Below are 17,338 nucleotides of genomic sequence, written 5' to 3'. Positions count from 1 at the left end.
AAGCTCCCAGAGGCCTACAGACTGACCTCCAGCATCAGGACTGGAGGAACAGGAGAAGCTGCCAGAGGCCTACAGACTAACCCCCAGCATCAGGACTGGAGGAACAGGAGAAGCTGCCAGAGGCCTACAGACCGACCTCCAGCATCAGGACTGGAGGAACAGGAGACACTGCCAGAGGCCTACAGACTGACCTCCAGCATCAAGACAGGAGGCACTGCCAGAGGCCTACAGACTGACCTCCAGCATCAGGACTGGAGGAACAGGAGGCACTGCCAGAGGCCTACAGACTAACCCCCAGCATCAGGGCTGGAGGGACAGAAGGAGCTGCCAGAGGCCTACAGACTGACCTCTAGCATGAGGACTGGAGGAACAGCAGACACTGCCAGAGGCCTACAGACTAAACCCCAGCATCAGGATCGGAGGGACAGAAGGAGCTGCCAGAGGCCCACAGGCTGACCTCCAGCATCAGAATCGGAGGCACAGAAAGGAGCTGCCAGGGGCATACAGACTGACTTCCAGGATCAGGACTGGAGGAACAGGAGGCGCTGCCAGAGGCCTACGGACTGACCTCCAGTATAGGGACCGGAGGAGCTGCCAGAGGCCTACAGACTAACCCTCAGCATCAGGACCGGAGGGACAGAAGGAGCTGCCAGAGGCCTACAGACTGACATCCAGCATCAGGACTGGAGGAACAGCAGACACTGCCAGAGGCCTACAGACTAAACCCCAGCATCAGGATCGGAGGGACAGAAGGAGCTGCCAGAGGCCCACAAGCTGACCCCCAGCATTAGAATCGGAGGTACAGAAAGAAGCTGCCAGGGGCATACAGACTGACTTCCAGGATTAGGACTGGAGGAACAGGAGGCGCTGCCAGAGGCCTACGGACTGACCTCCAGTATCGGGACCGGAGGAGCTGCCAGAGGCCTACAGACTGACCTCAAGCATCAGGACCGGAGTAGCTGCCAGAGGCCAACAGACTGACCTCCAGCATCAGGGCTGGAGGGACAAGAGGAGCTGCCAGAGGCCTACATACTGACCTCCAACTTCAGGACCGGAGGAGCAGGAGGCACTGCCAAAGGCCTACAGACTGACCCCCAGCATCAGGACCGGAGGGACAAAAGGAGCTGCCAGAGGTCCAAAGGCTGACCTCCAGCATCAGTACCAGAGGTACAGAAGGAGCTTGCAGAGGCCTACAGACTGACCTCCAGCATCAGGACCGGAGGAGCAGCCAGAAGCCTATAGACTGACCTCTAGCATCAGGACTGGAGGGACAAGAGGAGCTGCCAGAGGTCTACAGATTGAGCTCCAGCATCAGGACCAGAGAAAAAGGAGGAGCTTCCAGCGGCCTACAGACTGGCCTTCAACTTCAGGACTGAAGGAACAGGAGGCACTGCCAGAGGCCTACAGACTGACCTCCATCTTCAGGACCAGAGGAACAGGAGGCGCTACCAGAGGTCTACAAAATCGAGCTCCAGCAGCAGCACCGGAGGAACAGGAGGAGCTGCCAGAGGCCTTCAGACTGACCTCCAACTTTAGGACCAGAGGAAAAGGAGGCGCTGCCAAAGGCCTACAGACTAACCCCCAGCATCAAGACCGGAGGAACAGGAGGCGCCGCCAGAGGCCTACAGATTGACCTCAAGCATCAGGACTAGAGGTACAAAAGGAGGTGCCAGGGCCCTACAGAGTGACATCCAGCATCAGGACCAGAGGGGCAAGAGGAGCTGCCAGAGGCCTACAGACTGACCTCCAGCATCAGGACTGGAGGGACAGCAGGAGCTGCCAAGGCCTACAGACTGTTCTCCAACTTCAGGACCGGAGGGACAGGAGGTGCTGCCAGAGGTCTACACATTGAACTCCAGCATCAGGACCGGAGGAACAAAAGGAGCTGCCAGAGGTCCAAAGGCTGACCTCCAGCATCAGTACCAGAGGTACAGAAGGAGTTTGCAGAGGCCTACAACTGACCTCCAGCATCAGGACTGGAGGAGCTGCCAGAAGCCTACAGACTGACCTCTAGCATCAGGACTGGAGGGACAAGGGAAGCTGCCAGAGGTCTACAGTTTGAGCTCCAGCATCAGGACCAGAGAAACAGGAGGAGCTTCCAGAGGCCTACAGAATGACCTTCAACTTCAGGACTGAAGGTACAGGAGGCACTGCCAGAGGCCTACAGACTGACCTCTATCTTCAGGACCAGAGGAACAGGAGGCGCTACCAGAGGTCTACAAAATTGAGCTCCAGCATCAGCACCGGAGGAACAGGAGGAGCTGCCAGAGGCCTACAGACTGACCTCCAACTTTAGGACCAGAGGAAAAGGAGGCGCTGCCAAAGGCCTACAGACTGACCCCCAGCATCAAGACTGGAGGGACAAGAGGAGCTGCCAAAAGCCTACAGACTGACCTCCAACTTCAAGACCAGAGGAACAGGAGGCGCTGCCTGAGGTCTACAGACTGACCTCAAGCATAAGGACCGGAGGAACAGGAGAAGCTGCCAGAGGCCAACATACTGTCCTCCAACATCAGGACTAGAAGTGCTGCCAGAATCCTACAGACTGACCTCCAGTATCAGGACCAGAGGAACAGGAAGAGCATCAGAGGCCTACAGACTGACCTCCAGCATCAGGACCGGAGGGACAAGAGGAGCTGCCAGAGGCCTACAGATTGAGCTCCAGCATCAGGACCAGAAGAGCTGCCAGAGGCCTAAAGACTGCCCTCCAGCATCAGGGTCGGAGGGACGGAAGGTGTTGCCAGAATCCTAGAGACTGCCCTCCAGCATCAGGACCAGAAGAACAGGAGGAGCTTCTAGAGGCCTACAGACTGACCTCCAGCATCAGGACCAGAGGAACAGAAGGAGCTACCAGAAGCCTACAGTCTGACCTCTAGCATCAGGACTAGAGGTACAAAAGGAGGTGCCAGGGCCCTACAGAGTGACATCCAGGATCAGGACCAGAGGGCCAAGAGGAGCTGCCAGAGGCCTACAGACTGACCTCCAGCATCAGGACCGCAGGAGCTGCCAGAGACCTACAGACTGACCCCCAGCATCAGGACCAGAGGTACAGAAGGAGCTGCCAGAGGCCTACAGACTGACCTCCAGAATCAGGACCGGAGGAACAGGAGGCGCTGCCAGAGGCCTACAGACTGACCCCCAGCATCAGGACCGGAGGTACAAAAGGAGCTGCCAGAGGCCTACAGACTGACCTCCAGAATCAGCACCGGAGGAACAGGAGGCGCTGCCAGAGACCTACAGACTGACCTCTAGCATCAGGACCAGAGGTACAGAAGGAGCTGCCAGGGACCTACAGACTGACCTCCAGTATCAGGACCGCAGGGGCTGCCAGAGACCTACAGACTGACCTCCAGCATCAGGAAAGGAGTAACAGGAGGAGCTGCCACATACCTATAGACTGATCTCCAGCATTAGGAACAGAAGAACAGCAGGAGCTGCCAGATGCCTACAGACTGACCTCCAGCATCAGGACTGGAGGAACAGGAGGCACTGCCAGAGGCCTACAGACTGACCTCCAGTATCAGGACCAGAGGAACAGGAGGAGCTTCCAGAGGCCTACAAACTGACCTCCAGCATCAGGACCGGAGGGACCAGAGGAGCTGCCAGAGGCCTACAGATTGAGCTCCAGCATCAGGACCAGAGAGACAGGAGGCACTGCAGAGGTCTACCGACTGACCGCCACTATCAGGAACAGAAGAACAGGAGGTGTCAGAAGCCTACAGACTAACTTCTAGCATCAGGACCGGAGGGACAAGAGGAGCTGCCCGAGACCTACAGAATGACCTCCAGCATCAGGACCTGAGGAATAGGAGGTGCTGCCAGAGGTCTCCAGACTGACCTCCAGCATCAGGACCAGTGGAACAGGAAGAGCTGCCAGAGGCCTACAGACTGACCTCCAGCATCTGGACCGGAGGAACAGAAGGGCACTGCCAGAGGCCTACAGACTGACCTCCAGCAGCAACTGACCAAGTGTCCCACACAGACTCCATGAGGGCCCGACGTTCTGTAGGGGAACCTGCACTCACAGCCGGCATCGGGCGCTCGAGTGGTCTTTGCCGGAGAATACCAAAATTGAGAGGTCCACCATCAGTCCCCCGTTCTCCTCATAGACAGTAACATAGTATGTTAGGCTGAATGAAGACAATGTCCATCTAGTTCAGCCTCTTTCAATTGCACTTTTGTATCATCTGTAAATATTAATATTTTACTATTCTGTCCCTCTATCAGGTCATTAATAAGTATATTGAACAGAATGGGGCCTAATACTGAGCCCTGTGGCCCCCACTAGCCACGGTGGCCCAAACAGAGTACGAACCATTTATTCCCACCCTCTGCTTTCTATCTCTGAGCCAATTTCTTACCCATATACACACGTTATCGCCCAGTCCGAGCTGCCTCATTTTATATATTAGCCTATGACGTGGCACAAGGTTCACAATGAGAGAGTCTGAAGATGATGGAGATCAGCAAGAGCTAATGTGGGATGTAAGCATCGCCTCTCAAAAACACCATAAAAGTCACATAAAAAGGCAACAAAATGAAGCTAAGTTGTTTGTTTTGTAAAATTCACCTCTCAAAAACACCATAAAAGTCACATGTACCCCAAAATGGTACCAATTTGTAATATAGCTCGTCACACAAACAAGGAAGCCCTCACAGAGCTCCATCAATGGAAGGATAAAGCTCTTCATCTCTGAATTCAGTGATATCAAAAACTAATTATTTTCCAAAAAATGGTTTTTATTGTGCAAAAGTAGAAAAAAACTGAATTTACACAACATTTTGGAGGGGAGAGAAAGGTGAGGCAGCCCTGAGTTGGTGCCTGGAGGTTGGAGATTTAAGATGCCTCAATGTCCGTGAGTGAAAAGTAGAGGTGGCGTTATAACGGAGGAGCAGCCAAGCAGGTTGACACCTCGCTCCACAGGGTGAGGGTGGGATATTCCGTAGAACAACCTTACAGGCCTGGACACAACCCCGGAGAAGCTCCTGCACAGTGAGTGATGGGCAGCTGACTGAAGAAGAGGTCTTTGGCCTCGAAACGCGTTCCTTTGCTGGTGCTTTATTCAGTTAAGTGATTAAGCTTCACTGGCGGCTTTACAGTCTTCCTTGCGCCCTGTTACTGGCTTTGTGGGGTTGTTCTATGCGATTTATACATTATTAATGGCTGCATTTATGTGTTCCTTCACCCTGACCTCCCAGAAATAATAATAAAAGCTATTTGTACCCCAAAATGGTGGCAATAACATCTACAGCTTGCCCCGCAATAAACGTCAAATGTCAACGCACAAATAAGAGTTAATGAAGGCCCAATTAGTAATACTCATTTATAGCATCGCAGATTCTTTAATATGATCTGTAGGAATTTTACTGTTCGATTATTTATTCTCGGAGACACCACTAGAGGGCAGCACAGCTGATCACAGGGGAGGAGGAGCTCTGCCATTACCACTAGAGAGCAGCACAGCTGATCACAGGGGAGGAGGAGTTCTGCCATTACCACTAGAGGGCAGCACAGCTGATTACAGGGGAGGAGGAGCTCTGCCATTACCACTAGAGGGCAGCACAGCTGATTACAGGGGAGGAGGAGCTCTGCCATTACCACTAGAGGGCAGCACAGCTGATTACAGGGGAGGAGGAGGTCTGCCATTTAGTGCCCAGCTGGCGCAGTTACGGAAATGGCAGAAAACAGGCTTGAAAGCCGCAACACATCCAGACATCTGATGTCATCTTGTACCTCTGCAGATCACCACAAGTTGTCACTAAAGAGGGTGTACCCTGTAGTTGTCACTATCTAGGGTGTACCCTGTAGTTGGCACTATAGAAAGTGTACCCTGTAGTTGGCACTATCGAGGGTGTACCCTGTAGTTGGCACTATCGAGGGTGTACCCTGTAGTTGGCACTATCGAGGGTGTACCCTGTAGTTGGCACTATCGAGGGTGTACCCTGTAGTTGGCACTCTTCAAAGTGTACCCTGTAGTTGGCACTCTTCAAAGTGTACCCTGTAGTTGGCACTCTGGAGGGTGTACCCTGTAGTTGGCACTCTGGAGGGTGTACCCTGTAGTTGGCACTATTGAGGGTGTACCCTGTAGTTGGCACTATTGAGGGTGTATCCTGTAGTTGGCACTATTGAGGGTGTACCCTGTAGTTGGCACTATTGAGGGTGTACCCTGTAGCTGGCACTATTGAGGGTGTACCCTGTAGTTGGCGCTATGGAGGGTGTACCCTGTAGTTGGCAGTATAGAAAGTGTACCCTGTAGTTGGCACTATGGAGGGTGTACCCTGTAGTTGGCACTATGGAGGGTGTACCCTGTAGTTGGCACTATGGAGGGTGTACCCTGTAGTTGGCGCTATGGAGGGTGTACCCTGTAGTTGGCGCTATGGAGGGTGTACCCTGTAGTTGGCAGTATAGAAAGTGTACCCTGTAGTTGGCACTATGGAGGGTGTACCCTGTAGTTGGCACTATGGAGAGTGTACCCTGTAGTTGGCACTATGGAGGGTGTACCCTGTAGTTGGCACTATGGAGGGTGTACCCTGTAGTTGGCACTATGGAGGGTGTACCCTGTAGTTGGCACTATGGAGGGTGTACCCTGTAGTTGGCACTATGGAGAGTGTACCCTGTAGTTGGCACTATGGAGAGTGTACCCTGTAGTTGGCACTATGAAGGGTGTACCCTGTAGTTGGCACTATGAAGGGTGTACTCTGCACACTTACTGGAGTCTCCGAGGACGACGACAAACTTGTTGTGCAGTAACTGGCGAACATCAGACGAGCAGAAGGCGGCCATGACAGGAGCCAAACATCCAGGACCTGCAACAGAGAACAGAGACAGGGCCGTCACCGACAGTCCACATGTACAGCGCTGCACAAGGCAACTTTCTGCATGACCCAGGGGCATTGTGTGGGTGTTGTGCAGCTGTAGCTGGCACTATGGAGGAGAAGACCTGTAGCTGACGCCATGTAGATGACACTATGGAAAGTGAACCCTGTGGGTGACACTATAGAAGGTGAACCTTGGTAGGTGACACTATGGCCGGTGAACCCTGTAGGTGGCATTATGGAGGGTGTATCCTGAATATGACACTATAGAGGGTGTACGCTGTAGATGGCACTATGGAGAGTCTACCCTGTAGATGGTGCTATGGGGGGTGTACCCTGTATATGGCACAATGGGGGGTGTACCCTGTAGATGGCACAATGGGGGGTGTACCCTCTAGATGGCACTATGGTGGGTGTACCCTGTATATGGCACTATGGGGGGTGTACCCTGTATATGGCACTATGGAGGGTGTACCTTGTATATGGCACTATGGGGGGTGTACCCTGTAGGTGGCACTATGGAGGGTGTACCCTGTTGGTGGCACTATGGAGGGTGTACCCTGTTGGTGGCACTATGGAGGGTGTACTCTGTAGGTGGCACTATGGAGGGTGTACTCTGTAGGTGGCACTATGGAGGGTGTACCCTGTAGGTGGCACTATAGAGGGTGTACCCTGTAGGTGGCACTATAGAGGGTGTACCCTGTAGGTGGCACTATAGAGGGTGTACCCTGTAGGTGGCACTATGGGGGGTGTACCCTGTATATGGCTCTATGGGGGGGTGTACCTTGTATATGGCACTATGGGGGGTGTACCCTGTAGTTGGCACTATGGAGGGTGTACCCTGTAGGTGGCACTATGGAGGGTGTACCCTGTAGGTGGCACTATGGAGGGTGTACCCTGTAGGTGGCACTATGGAGGTTGTACCCTGTAGGTGGCACTATGGAGGTTGTACCCTGTAGGTGGCACTATGGAAGGTGTACCTTGTAGGTGGCACCGTGGAGGGTGTTCTTTGTAGAGAGCAATGTGGATGGTATATCCGGCAGGCAGCACTATCGAGGGTGTACCCTTTAGATGGCACTATGGAGGTTGTACCCTGTAGATGGCACTATGGAGGTTGTACCCTGTAGATGGCACTATGGAGGTTGTACCCTGTAGATGACGCTATGGTGGGTGTACCCTGTAGATGGCACTATGGTGGGTGTACCCTGTAGATGGCACTATGGTGGGTGTACCCTGTAGATGGCACTATGGTGGGTGTACACTGTAGATGGCACTATGGTGGGTGTACCCTGTAGATGGCACTATGGTTGGTGTACCCTGTAGATGGCACTATGGTGGGTGTACCCTGTAGCTGGCGCAATGGTGGGTGTACCCTGCAGATGGCGCAATGGTTGGTATACCCTGCAGATGGCACTATGGTGGGTGTACGCTGTAGGTGATACTATGGAGCTTCCATGCCCGCCTATATCAGATCTTGTATCCAAGCTAGAGGTGGTACAACAGGGCACTAGAGCCTCCATGCCCACCCGTATCACATCTTGCATCCAAGCTAGAGGCGGTACAACAGGGTACTAGAGCCTCCATGCCCACTCGTATCACATCTTGTATCCAAGCTAGAGGCGTTCCAACAGGATACTAGAGCCTCCATGTCCACCTGTATCCCATCTTGTATCCAGGCTAGAGGCGGTACAACAGGGTACTAGAGCCTCTGTGCCCTCCCGTATCACATCTTGTATCTAAGCTAGAGGTGGTACAACAGGGTACTAGAGCCTCCATGCCCGCCTGTATCACATCTTGTATACAAGCTAGAGGCAGTACAACAGGGTACTAGAGCCTCCATGCCTGTCCGTATCACATCTTGTATCCAAGCTACAGGCGGTACACCAGGATACTAGAGCCTCCATGCCTGCCCGTATCACATCTTGTATACAAGCTAGAGGGGGTACAACAGGGTACTAGAGCCTCCATGCCTGCCCGTATCACATCTTGTATCCAAGCTAGAGGTGGTACAACAGGGTACTAGAGCCTCCATGCCCGTATCACATCTTGTATACAAGCTAGAGGCGGTACAACAGGGTACTAGAGCCTCCATGCCCACTCGTATCACATCTTGTATCCAAGCTAGAGGCGTTCCAACAGGATACTAGAGCCTCCATGCCCGCTGTATCACATCTTGTATCCAAGCTAGAGGCGGTACAACAGGGTACTAGAGCCTCCATGCCCTCCCGTATCACATCTTGTATCCAAGCTAGAGGCAGTACAACAGGCTACCGGAGCCTCCATGCCCGCCCGTATCACATCTTGTATCCAAGCTACAGGCGGTACACCAGGGTACTAGAGCCTCCATGCCTGCCCGTATCACATCTTGTATACAAGCTAGAGGCAGTACAACAGGGTACTAGAGCCTCCATGCCTGTCCGTATCACATCTTGTATCCAAGCTGCAGGCGGTACACCAGGGTACTAGAGCCTCCATGCCTGCCCGTATCACATCTTGTATACAAGCTAGAGGCGGTACAACAGGGTACTAGAGCCTCCATGCCTGCCCGTATCACATCTTGTATCCAAGCTAGAGGCAGTACAACAGGGTACTAGAGCCTCCATGCCCTTATCACATCCTGTATCCAAGCTAGAGGGGGTACAACAGGGTACTAGAGCCTCCATGCCTGCCCGTATCACATCTTGTATCCAAGCTAGAGGCAGTACAACAGGGTACTAGAGCCTCCATGCCCTTATCACATCCTGTATCCAAGCTAGAGGGGGTACAACAGGGTACTAGAGCCTCCATGCCTGCCCGTATCACATCTTGTATCCAAGCTATGTTACATCTTTAGTAAAGCAAAATTTGATCAGCTCAGAACTATCGGTAACATTAATTGGGACAACATCCTCAAAAATATCAGTACGGAGGACAAATGGGAAATGTTTTAAAACATTCTAATCACCCTCTTGTGATTATACCCTAAAAAAAACACAAGTAGAAGGAAAAGACGAAAAAAAAAAAAGAAAGCGTTTAACTTACTAAAGCAAGAAGGCAGCGAAGAAGCGCTAAAATCATACAGGAAAAAAACTAAATATGTAAAGAAAAGATCAAAACTGCCAAGGAGGAAGCAGAAAGACGGATCGCCAAAGAGAGCAAAAACAACCCAAAACTATTCTTCAATTATATTAACAGTAAAAGGATTTGCAGGGAGAGCGCTGGCCCTTTAACAAATAATGCAGGAGAAATTATAGAAGACGATGGAGGGAAGGCAAACATATTAAATAGTTTCTTTTCAAGTGTATTCACGAACGAAAAGGAAATGTCACACGAGATGCAGAGGAATAAAATGAACCCCCCGCTACATATAGCATACCTAACACAGAAGGAAGTGCGGAATCGGTTAAAGAGGATTAAAAGTGATAAATCGCCAGGCCCAGATGGAATACACCCAAGGGTACTAAGGGAACTAAGTGATGTGGTAGCTAGACCACTATTTCTTATATTTATGGACACTATCAAGACCGGGGTTGTACCACTGGATTGGCACATTGCCAATGTGGTTCCAATAAACAAAAGGGGTCTAAAAGAGAGCCTGGTAACTACAGGCCGGTAAGTCTGACTTCAATAACCGGAAAAATATTCAAGGGGTTTCTGAGAGTCGCCATTCTAGAATACCTCAAGGAGAACCATGGAATAACTCATCACCAGCATGGATTCATGAGGGGTCGATCATGTCAGACCAATCTGATCAGCTTCTACGACGAAGTATAGGCCCATTTGCACTGGACGAGTGTTGGGCAAATGATGCCCGTCACTCGTCCCTGTGTCTCCGTGCTCCTGTGCTCCTGCACGGGAGCTCCCACAGCTGGCTCGCACACTGAGCGTCCAGCAGGGGGGTGGGGCAGTGCAGGAGATTTCTCTGCTCTCGCTCTGCCGCCCCTCTCAATTGAGATACACAGGGGCCATTCGCTATTAAACAGTTGATGTTTAAACTGCATGATGAGCGATGAGCTGATCTTTTATGCAACATAAACAATGGACGATCAGATCATTGCTCACCGTGCAGTTTAAACAACGGCCGTTCAATAGTGAACGGCTGTTGTGTATCTCAATGGAGAGGGGCGGGGGAGCGAGAGGAGAGAAATTTCCTGCACTGCCCCGCCCCCCTGCTGGCCACTCCATGTGTAATTCAGCCCTGCTAGCTCCCATGGAGGAACAGGGGAGTGCAGAGACACAAGGACGAGTGTTGGGCATCGTTTGCCAAACACTCGTCCAGTGTAAATGGGCCTTAAGCTCTAGGCTGGACCTGGGAGAATCTATTGATCTCGTATATCTGGACTTCTCTAAAGCCTTTGACACCATGCTGCATAATAGGCCGATATACAAAATGAGAAGCTCGGATTGGGTGAAAACGTGTGTATCTGGGTAAAGAATTGGCTCAATGATAGAAAGCAGAGGGTAGTAATAAATGGATCGTACTCTGATTGGGCCACCGTCGCTAGTGGGGGGCCACAGGGTTCAGTATTAGGCCCCATTCTGTTCAATATATTTATCAATGACCTGATAGAGGGGCTGCACAGCAAAATATCAATATTTGCAGATGACACAAAATTATACAATACTAGCTGATATACTCGGCTTTACCCGAGCTAATTTGGTACTGGTGTTTATCTGGTGTTCACACGGAAAATCTTATGAAGTCGTCGTTACTTTAGAGATACCGAAGAAACAAATATGTTCACCCTTTTTCATGGTTCTTTGCGTTACCTAGGAAACACCACATGGAGGTAACCATGCGACGTTTCCTTTATATAAAATGACATCGGGAAGTGAGAGAATTAGATTACGTACATAAAATGTGGACGCTAATTCTTTTGCGCTAGAATTGAATAATCGAGTTGGGACCTCTTTACTTTTCCTATTTTGGAGATAATCTACGCTTGTGCCAAATTTCATGTTACTACGACATCGGGAAGTTGGAGAATTAGTGGCGAGTCAGTCAGTCAGTGAGTGAGTGAGTGAGTCAGTGAGGGCTTTCGTCTTTATATATATAGATAACTAGAGGTATACAGCAGTATAACAGGTAGTGTACAATATATATAGTATATAACTAGTAGTATACAGAAGTATAACAGGCAGTATAACAAGTAGTATACAGTATATATAGTATACTAGCTGATATACCCGGATTCGCCCGAGTTAATTTGGTACTGGTGTTGAATAATTGAGTTGGCACCCATTAGCTTTTCCTATTTATGACATAATCAATGCTCGTGCCAAATTTCAAATTTCTATGACATCGGGAACTGAGAGAATTAGATTCCGTACGTAAAATTTGGACGCTAGTTCCTTGGCGCCTAGAATTTAATAATCGAGTTGGGACCTATTTACTTTTCCTATTTATGACATAATCAATGCTGGTGCCAAATTTCAAGTTTCTATGACATTGGGAAGTGAGAGAATTAAATTCTGTACGTAAAATTTGGACGCTAATTCTTTTGCGCATAGAATTGAATAATGGAGTTGGGACCCATTAACTTTTTCTATCCATGAGATAATAAATGCTCGTGCCAAATATCATGTTTCTATGACATCGGGAAGTGAGAGAATTAGATTACGTAAGTAAAATTTGGACGCTAATTCTTTTGAGCTTAGTATTGAATAATGGAGTTGGGACCCATTAGCTTTTCCTATTTATGACATAATCAATGCTCGTGCCAAATTTTATGTTTCTACGTCATCAGGAAGTGAGAGAATTGGATTACGTACATAAAATTTGGACGCTAATTCTTTTGCGCTAGATTTGAATAATCGAGTTGGGACCTCTTTACTATTCCTATTTTGGAGATAATCTACGCTTGTGCCAAATTTCATGTTTCTACGACATCGGGAAGTTGGAGAATTAGTGGCGAGTCGGTCAGTCAGTCAGTGAGTCAGTGAGTGAGTTAGTGAGGGCTTTCGTCTTTATATATATAGATAACTAGAGGTATACAGCAGTATAACAGGTAGTACACAATATATATAGTATATAACTAGTGGTAAACAGCAGTATAAAAGGTAGTATACAGTTTATATATATATATATTGTACTATATAACTAGAGGTATACAGCAGTATAACAGGTAGTGTACAGTATATATAGTATATAACTAGAGGTATACAGCAGTATAACAGGTAGTATACAGTATATATAGTATATTAATAGTGCTATAAAGCAGTATAACTGGTAGTGTACAGTATATATATATTTATATATATATATATATATATATATATATATAGTATATAACTAGTAGTATACAGCAGTATAACAGATAGTATATAACTAGTGGTATACAGCAGTATAACAGGTAGTGTACAATAAATTTATAGTATATAACTTGTAATATACAGTAGAATAACAGGTAGTGTACAGTATATATAGTATATAACTAGTGGTATATAGCAGTATAACAGGTAGTGTACAGTATATATAGTATATAACTAGTGGTATATAGCAGTATAACAGGTAGTGTACAGTATATATAGTATATAACTAGTGGTATATAGCAGTATAACAGGTAGTATACAGTATATATAGAATATAACTAGTAGTATACGGCAGTATAAAAGGTAGTGTACAGTATATATAGTATATAGCTAGTGGTATACAGCAGTATAACAGGCAGTATAACAGGTACTATACAGTATATACAGTATATAACTTGTAGTATATAGCAGTATAACAGGTAGTGTACAGTATATATAGTATATAACTAGTGGTATACAGCAGTATAACAGGCAGTGTACAGTATATATAGTATATAACTAGAGGTATACAGCGGTATAACAGGTAGTATACAGTATATATAGTATATAACTAGTGGTATACAGCCATATAACAGGTAGTGTACAGTATATAGTATATAACTAGAGGTATACAGCAGTATAACAGGTAGTATACAGCATATATAGTATATAACTAGTGGTATACAGCAGTATAACAGGTAGTATACAGTATATAATTAGAGGTATACAGCAGTATAACCGGCAGTGTACAGTATATATAGCATATAACTAGAGGTATACAGCAGTATAACAGGTAGTATACAGTATATATAGTATATAACTAGTGGTATACAGCAGTATAACAGGCAGTGTACAGTATATATAGTATATAACTAGAGGTATACAGCAGTATAACAGGTAGTATACAGTATATAGTATATAACTAGTGGTATACAGCAGTATAACAGGTAGTATACAGTATATATAGTATATAACTAGTGGTATACAGCCATATAACAGGTAGTGTACAGTATATAGTATATAACTAGAGGTATAGAGCAGTATAACAGGTAGTATACAGTATATATAGTATATAACTAGTGGTATACAGCAGTATAACAGGTAGTATACAGCATATATAGTATATAACTAGTGGTATACAGCAGTATAACAGGTAGTATACAGCATATATAGTATATAACTAGAGGTATACAGAAGTATAACAGGTAGTATACAGCATATATAGTATATAACTAGTGGTATACAACAGTATAACAGGTAGTATACAGTATATATAGTATATAATTAGAGGTATACAGCAGTATAACAGGCAGTGTACAGTATATATAGTATATAACTAGAGGTATACAGCAATATAACAGGTACTATACAGTATATAACTAGTGGTATACAGCAGTATAACAGGCAGTGTACAGTATATATAGTATATAACTAGAGGTATACAGCAGTATAACAGGTAGTATACAGCATATATAGTATATAACTAGTGGTATACAGCAGTATAACAGGTAGTATACAGTATATAATTAGAGGTATACAGCAGTATAACAGGTAGTATACAGCATATATAGTATATAACTAGTGGTATACAGCAGTATAACAGGTAGTATACAGTATATATAGTATATAACTAGAGGTATACAGCAGTATAACAGGTAGTGTACAATATATATAGTATATAACTAGAGGTATACAGCAGTATAACAGGTAGTATACAGCATATATAGTATATAACTAGTGGTATACAGCAGTATAACAGATAGTGAACAGTATATATAGTATATAACTAGAGGTATACAGCAGTATAACAGGCAGTATACAGTATATAACTAGTGGTATACAGTAGTATAACAGGCAGTATACAGTATATATAGTATATAACTAGAGGTATACAGCAGTATAACAGGTAGTATACAGTATATAACTAGTGGTATACAGTAGTATAACAGGCAGTATACAGTATATATAGTATATAACTAGTGGTATACAGTAGTATAACAGGCAGTATACAGTATATATAGTATATAACTAGAGGTATACAGCAGTATAACAGGTAGTATACAGCATATATAGTATATAACTAGTGGTATACAACAGTATAACAGGTAGTATACAGTATATATAGTATATAACTAGAGGTATACAGCAGTATAACAGGTAGTATACAGTATATATAGTATATAACTAGAGGTATACAGCAGTATAACAGGTAGTGTACAGTATATATAGTATATAACTAGAGGTATACAGCAGTATAACAGGTAGTGTACAGTATATATAGTATATAACTAGAGGTATACAGCAGTATAACAGGTAGTATACAGTATATATAGTATATAACTAGAGGTATACAGCAGTATAACAGGTAGTGTACAGTATATATAGTATATAACTAGAGGTATATAGCAGTATAACAGGTAGTATACAGCATATATAGTATATAACTAGTGGTATACAGCAGTATAACAGATAGTGAACAGTATATATAGTATATAACTAGAGGTATACAGCAGTATAACAGGCAGTATACAGTATATAACTAGTGGTATACAGTAGTATAACAGGCAGTATACAGTATATATAGTATATAACTAGAGGTATACAGCAGTATAACAGGTAGTATACAGTATATAGTATATAACTAGAGGTATACAGCAGTATAACAGGCAGTATACAGTATATAACTAGTGGTATACAGCAGTATAACAGGCAGTATACAGTATATATAGTATATAACTAGTGGTATACAGTAGTATAACAGGCAGTATACAGTATATATAGTATATAACTAGAGGTATACAGCAGTATAACAGGTAGTATACAGCATATATAGTATATAACTAGTGGTATACAACAGTATAACAGGTAGTATACAGTATATATAGTATATAACTAGAGGTATACAGCAGTATAACAGGTAGTATACAGTATATATAGTATATAACTAGAGGTATACAGCAGTATAACAGGTAGTGCACAGTATATATAGTATATAACTAGTGGTATATAGCAGTATAACAGGTAGTGTACAGTATATACAGTATATAACTAGTGGTATACAACAGTATAACAGGTAGTATACAGTATATATAGTATATAACTAGTGGTATACAACAGTATAACAGGTAGTATACAGTATATATAGTATATAATTAGAGGTATACAGCAGTATAACAGGCAGTGTACAGTATATACAGTATATAACTAGTGGTATACAGCAGTATAACAGGTAGTATACAGTATATATAGTATATAACTAGTGGTATACAGCAGTATAACAGGCAGTGTACAGTATATATAGTATATAACTAGTGGTATACAACAGTATAACAGGTAGTATACAGTATATATAGTATATAACTAGTGGTATACAACAGTATAACAGGTAGTATACAGTATATATAGTATATAATTAGTGGTATACAGCAGTATAACAGGCAGTGTACAGTATATACAGTATATAACTAGTGGTATACAGTAGTATAACAGGCAGTATACAGTATATACAGTATATAACTAGTGGTATACAGTAGTATAACAGGCAGTATACAGTATATATAGTATATAACTAGAGGTATACAGTAGTATAACAGGCAGTATACAGTGTATATATAGTATATAACTAGAGGTATACAGTAGTACATACAGCCTGGCTCTCACCGTCCGCGCCTTCTTTTAACAGCAGTATACTTAGAGCATCCGGACCCGTATCTACATGACCCCGCCCGTCTGAACAGCCCGTATCTACATGACCCCGCCCATCTGAGCAGCCCATGTCTACATGACTCCGCCCATCTGGACCGCTCGTATCCACATGACCCCGCCCATCTGAGCTGCTCGTATCCACATGACCCCGCCCATCTGAGCTGACGGTATCTACATGACCCCGCCCATCTGGACAGCCCATGTCTACATGACTCCGCCCATCTGAGCAGCTCGTATCTACATGACTCCGCCCATCTGAGCAGTTCGTATCTACATGACTCCGTCCATCTGAGCAGCTCGTATCTACATGGCCCAGCCCTCTTCCGTGGTCAGCCCATACAGTAGGTGATCTGTAAGTGCTCCTGGTAATAAAGCCCCGCCCCCTTGTATATTTATGCTCTAAACCTCCAGGAATCGTCACAAAGTAAGAAGAGGAACCCTAGATGTGACCTTCTGTTGTATGGTTTACAGCTCCACCTCCTGACCTATGACCCCACTGCCCGCCAGCAGCAGCGGGTCACCATTACTAGTGGGGTACCACTGGGGG

General features: G+C 45.8%; 1 protein-coding gene across 1 annotated transcript in view; it reads right to left on the bottom strand.

Moving 5' to 3' along the window:
• LOC136572374 (PC-esterase domain-containing protein 1A-like) overlaps positions 1-16,806 on the bottom strand; it is an 89,375-nt gene extending 72,569 nt beyond the window's left edge. The window contains exons 1-2 of the mRNA XM_066572893.1: positions 16,733-16,806; positions 6,712-6,807 (exon numbers count right to left, since the gene is read on the bottom strand). Of these exons, the coding sequence (XP_066428990.1) occupies positions 6,712-6,784 (73 nt within the window). The 5' untranslated portion in view covers positions 6,785-6,807; positions 16,733-16,806. The remainder of the gene's footprint in view (positions 1-6,711; positions 6,808-16,732) is intronic.
• Between the last annotated feature and the right edge of the window lie 532 nt (positions 16,807-17,338).

This window comes from Eleutherodactylus coqui, chromosome 7, assembly GCF_035609145.1.
Source record: "Eleutherodactylus coqui strain aEleCoq1 chromosome 7, aEleCoq1.hap1, whole genome shotgun sequence".
NCBI lineage: Eukaryota > Metazoa > Chordata > Amphibia > Anura > Eleutherodactylidae > Eleutherodactylus > Eleutherodactylus coqui.
This window is presented reverse-complemented; position numbering and strand designations above follow the sequence as displayed.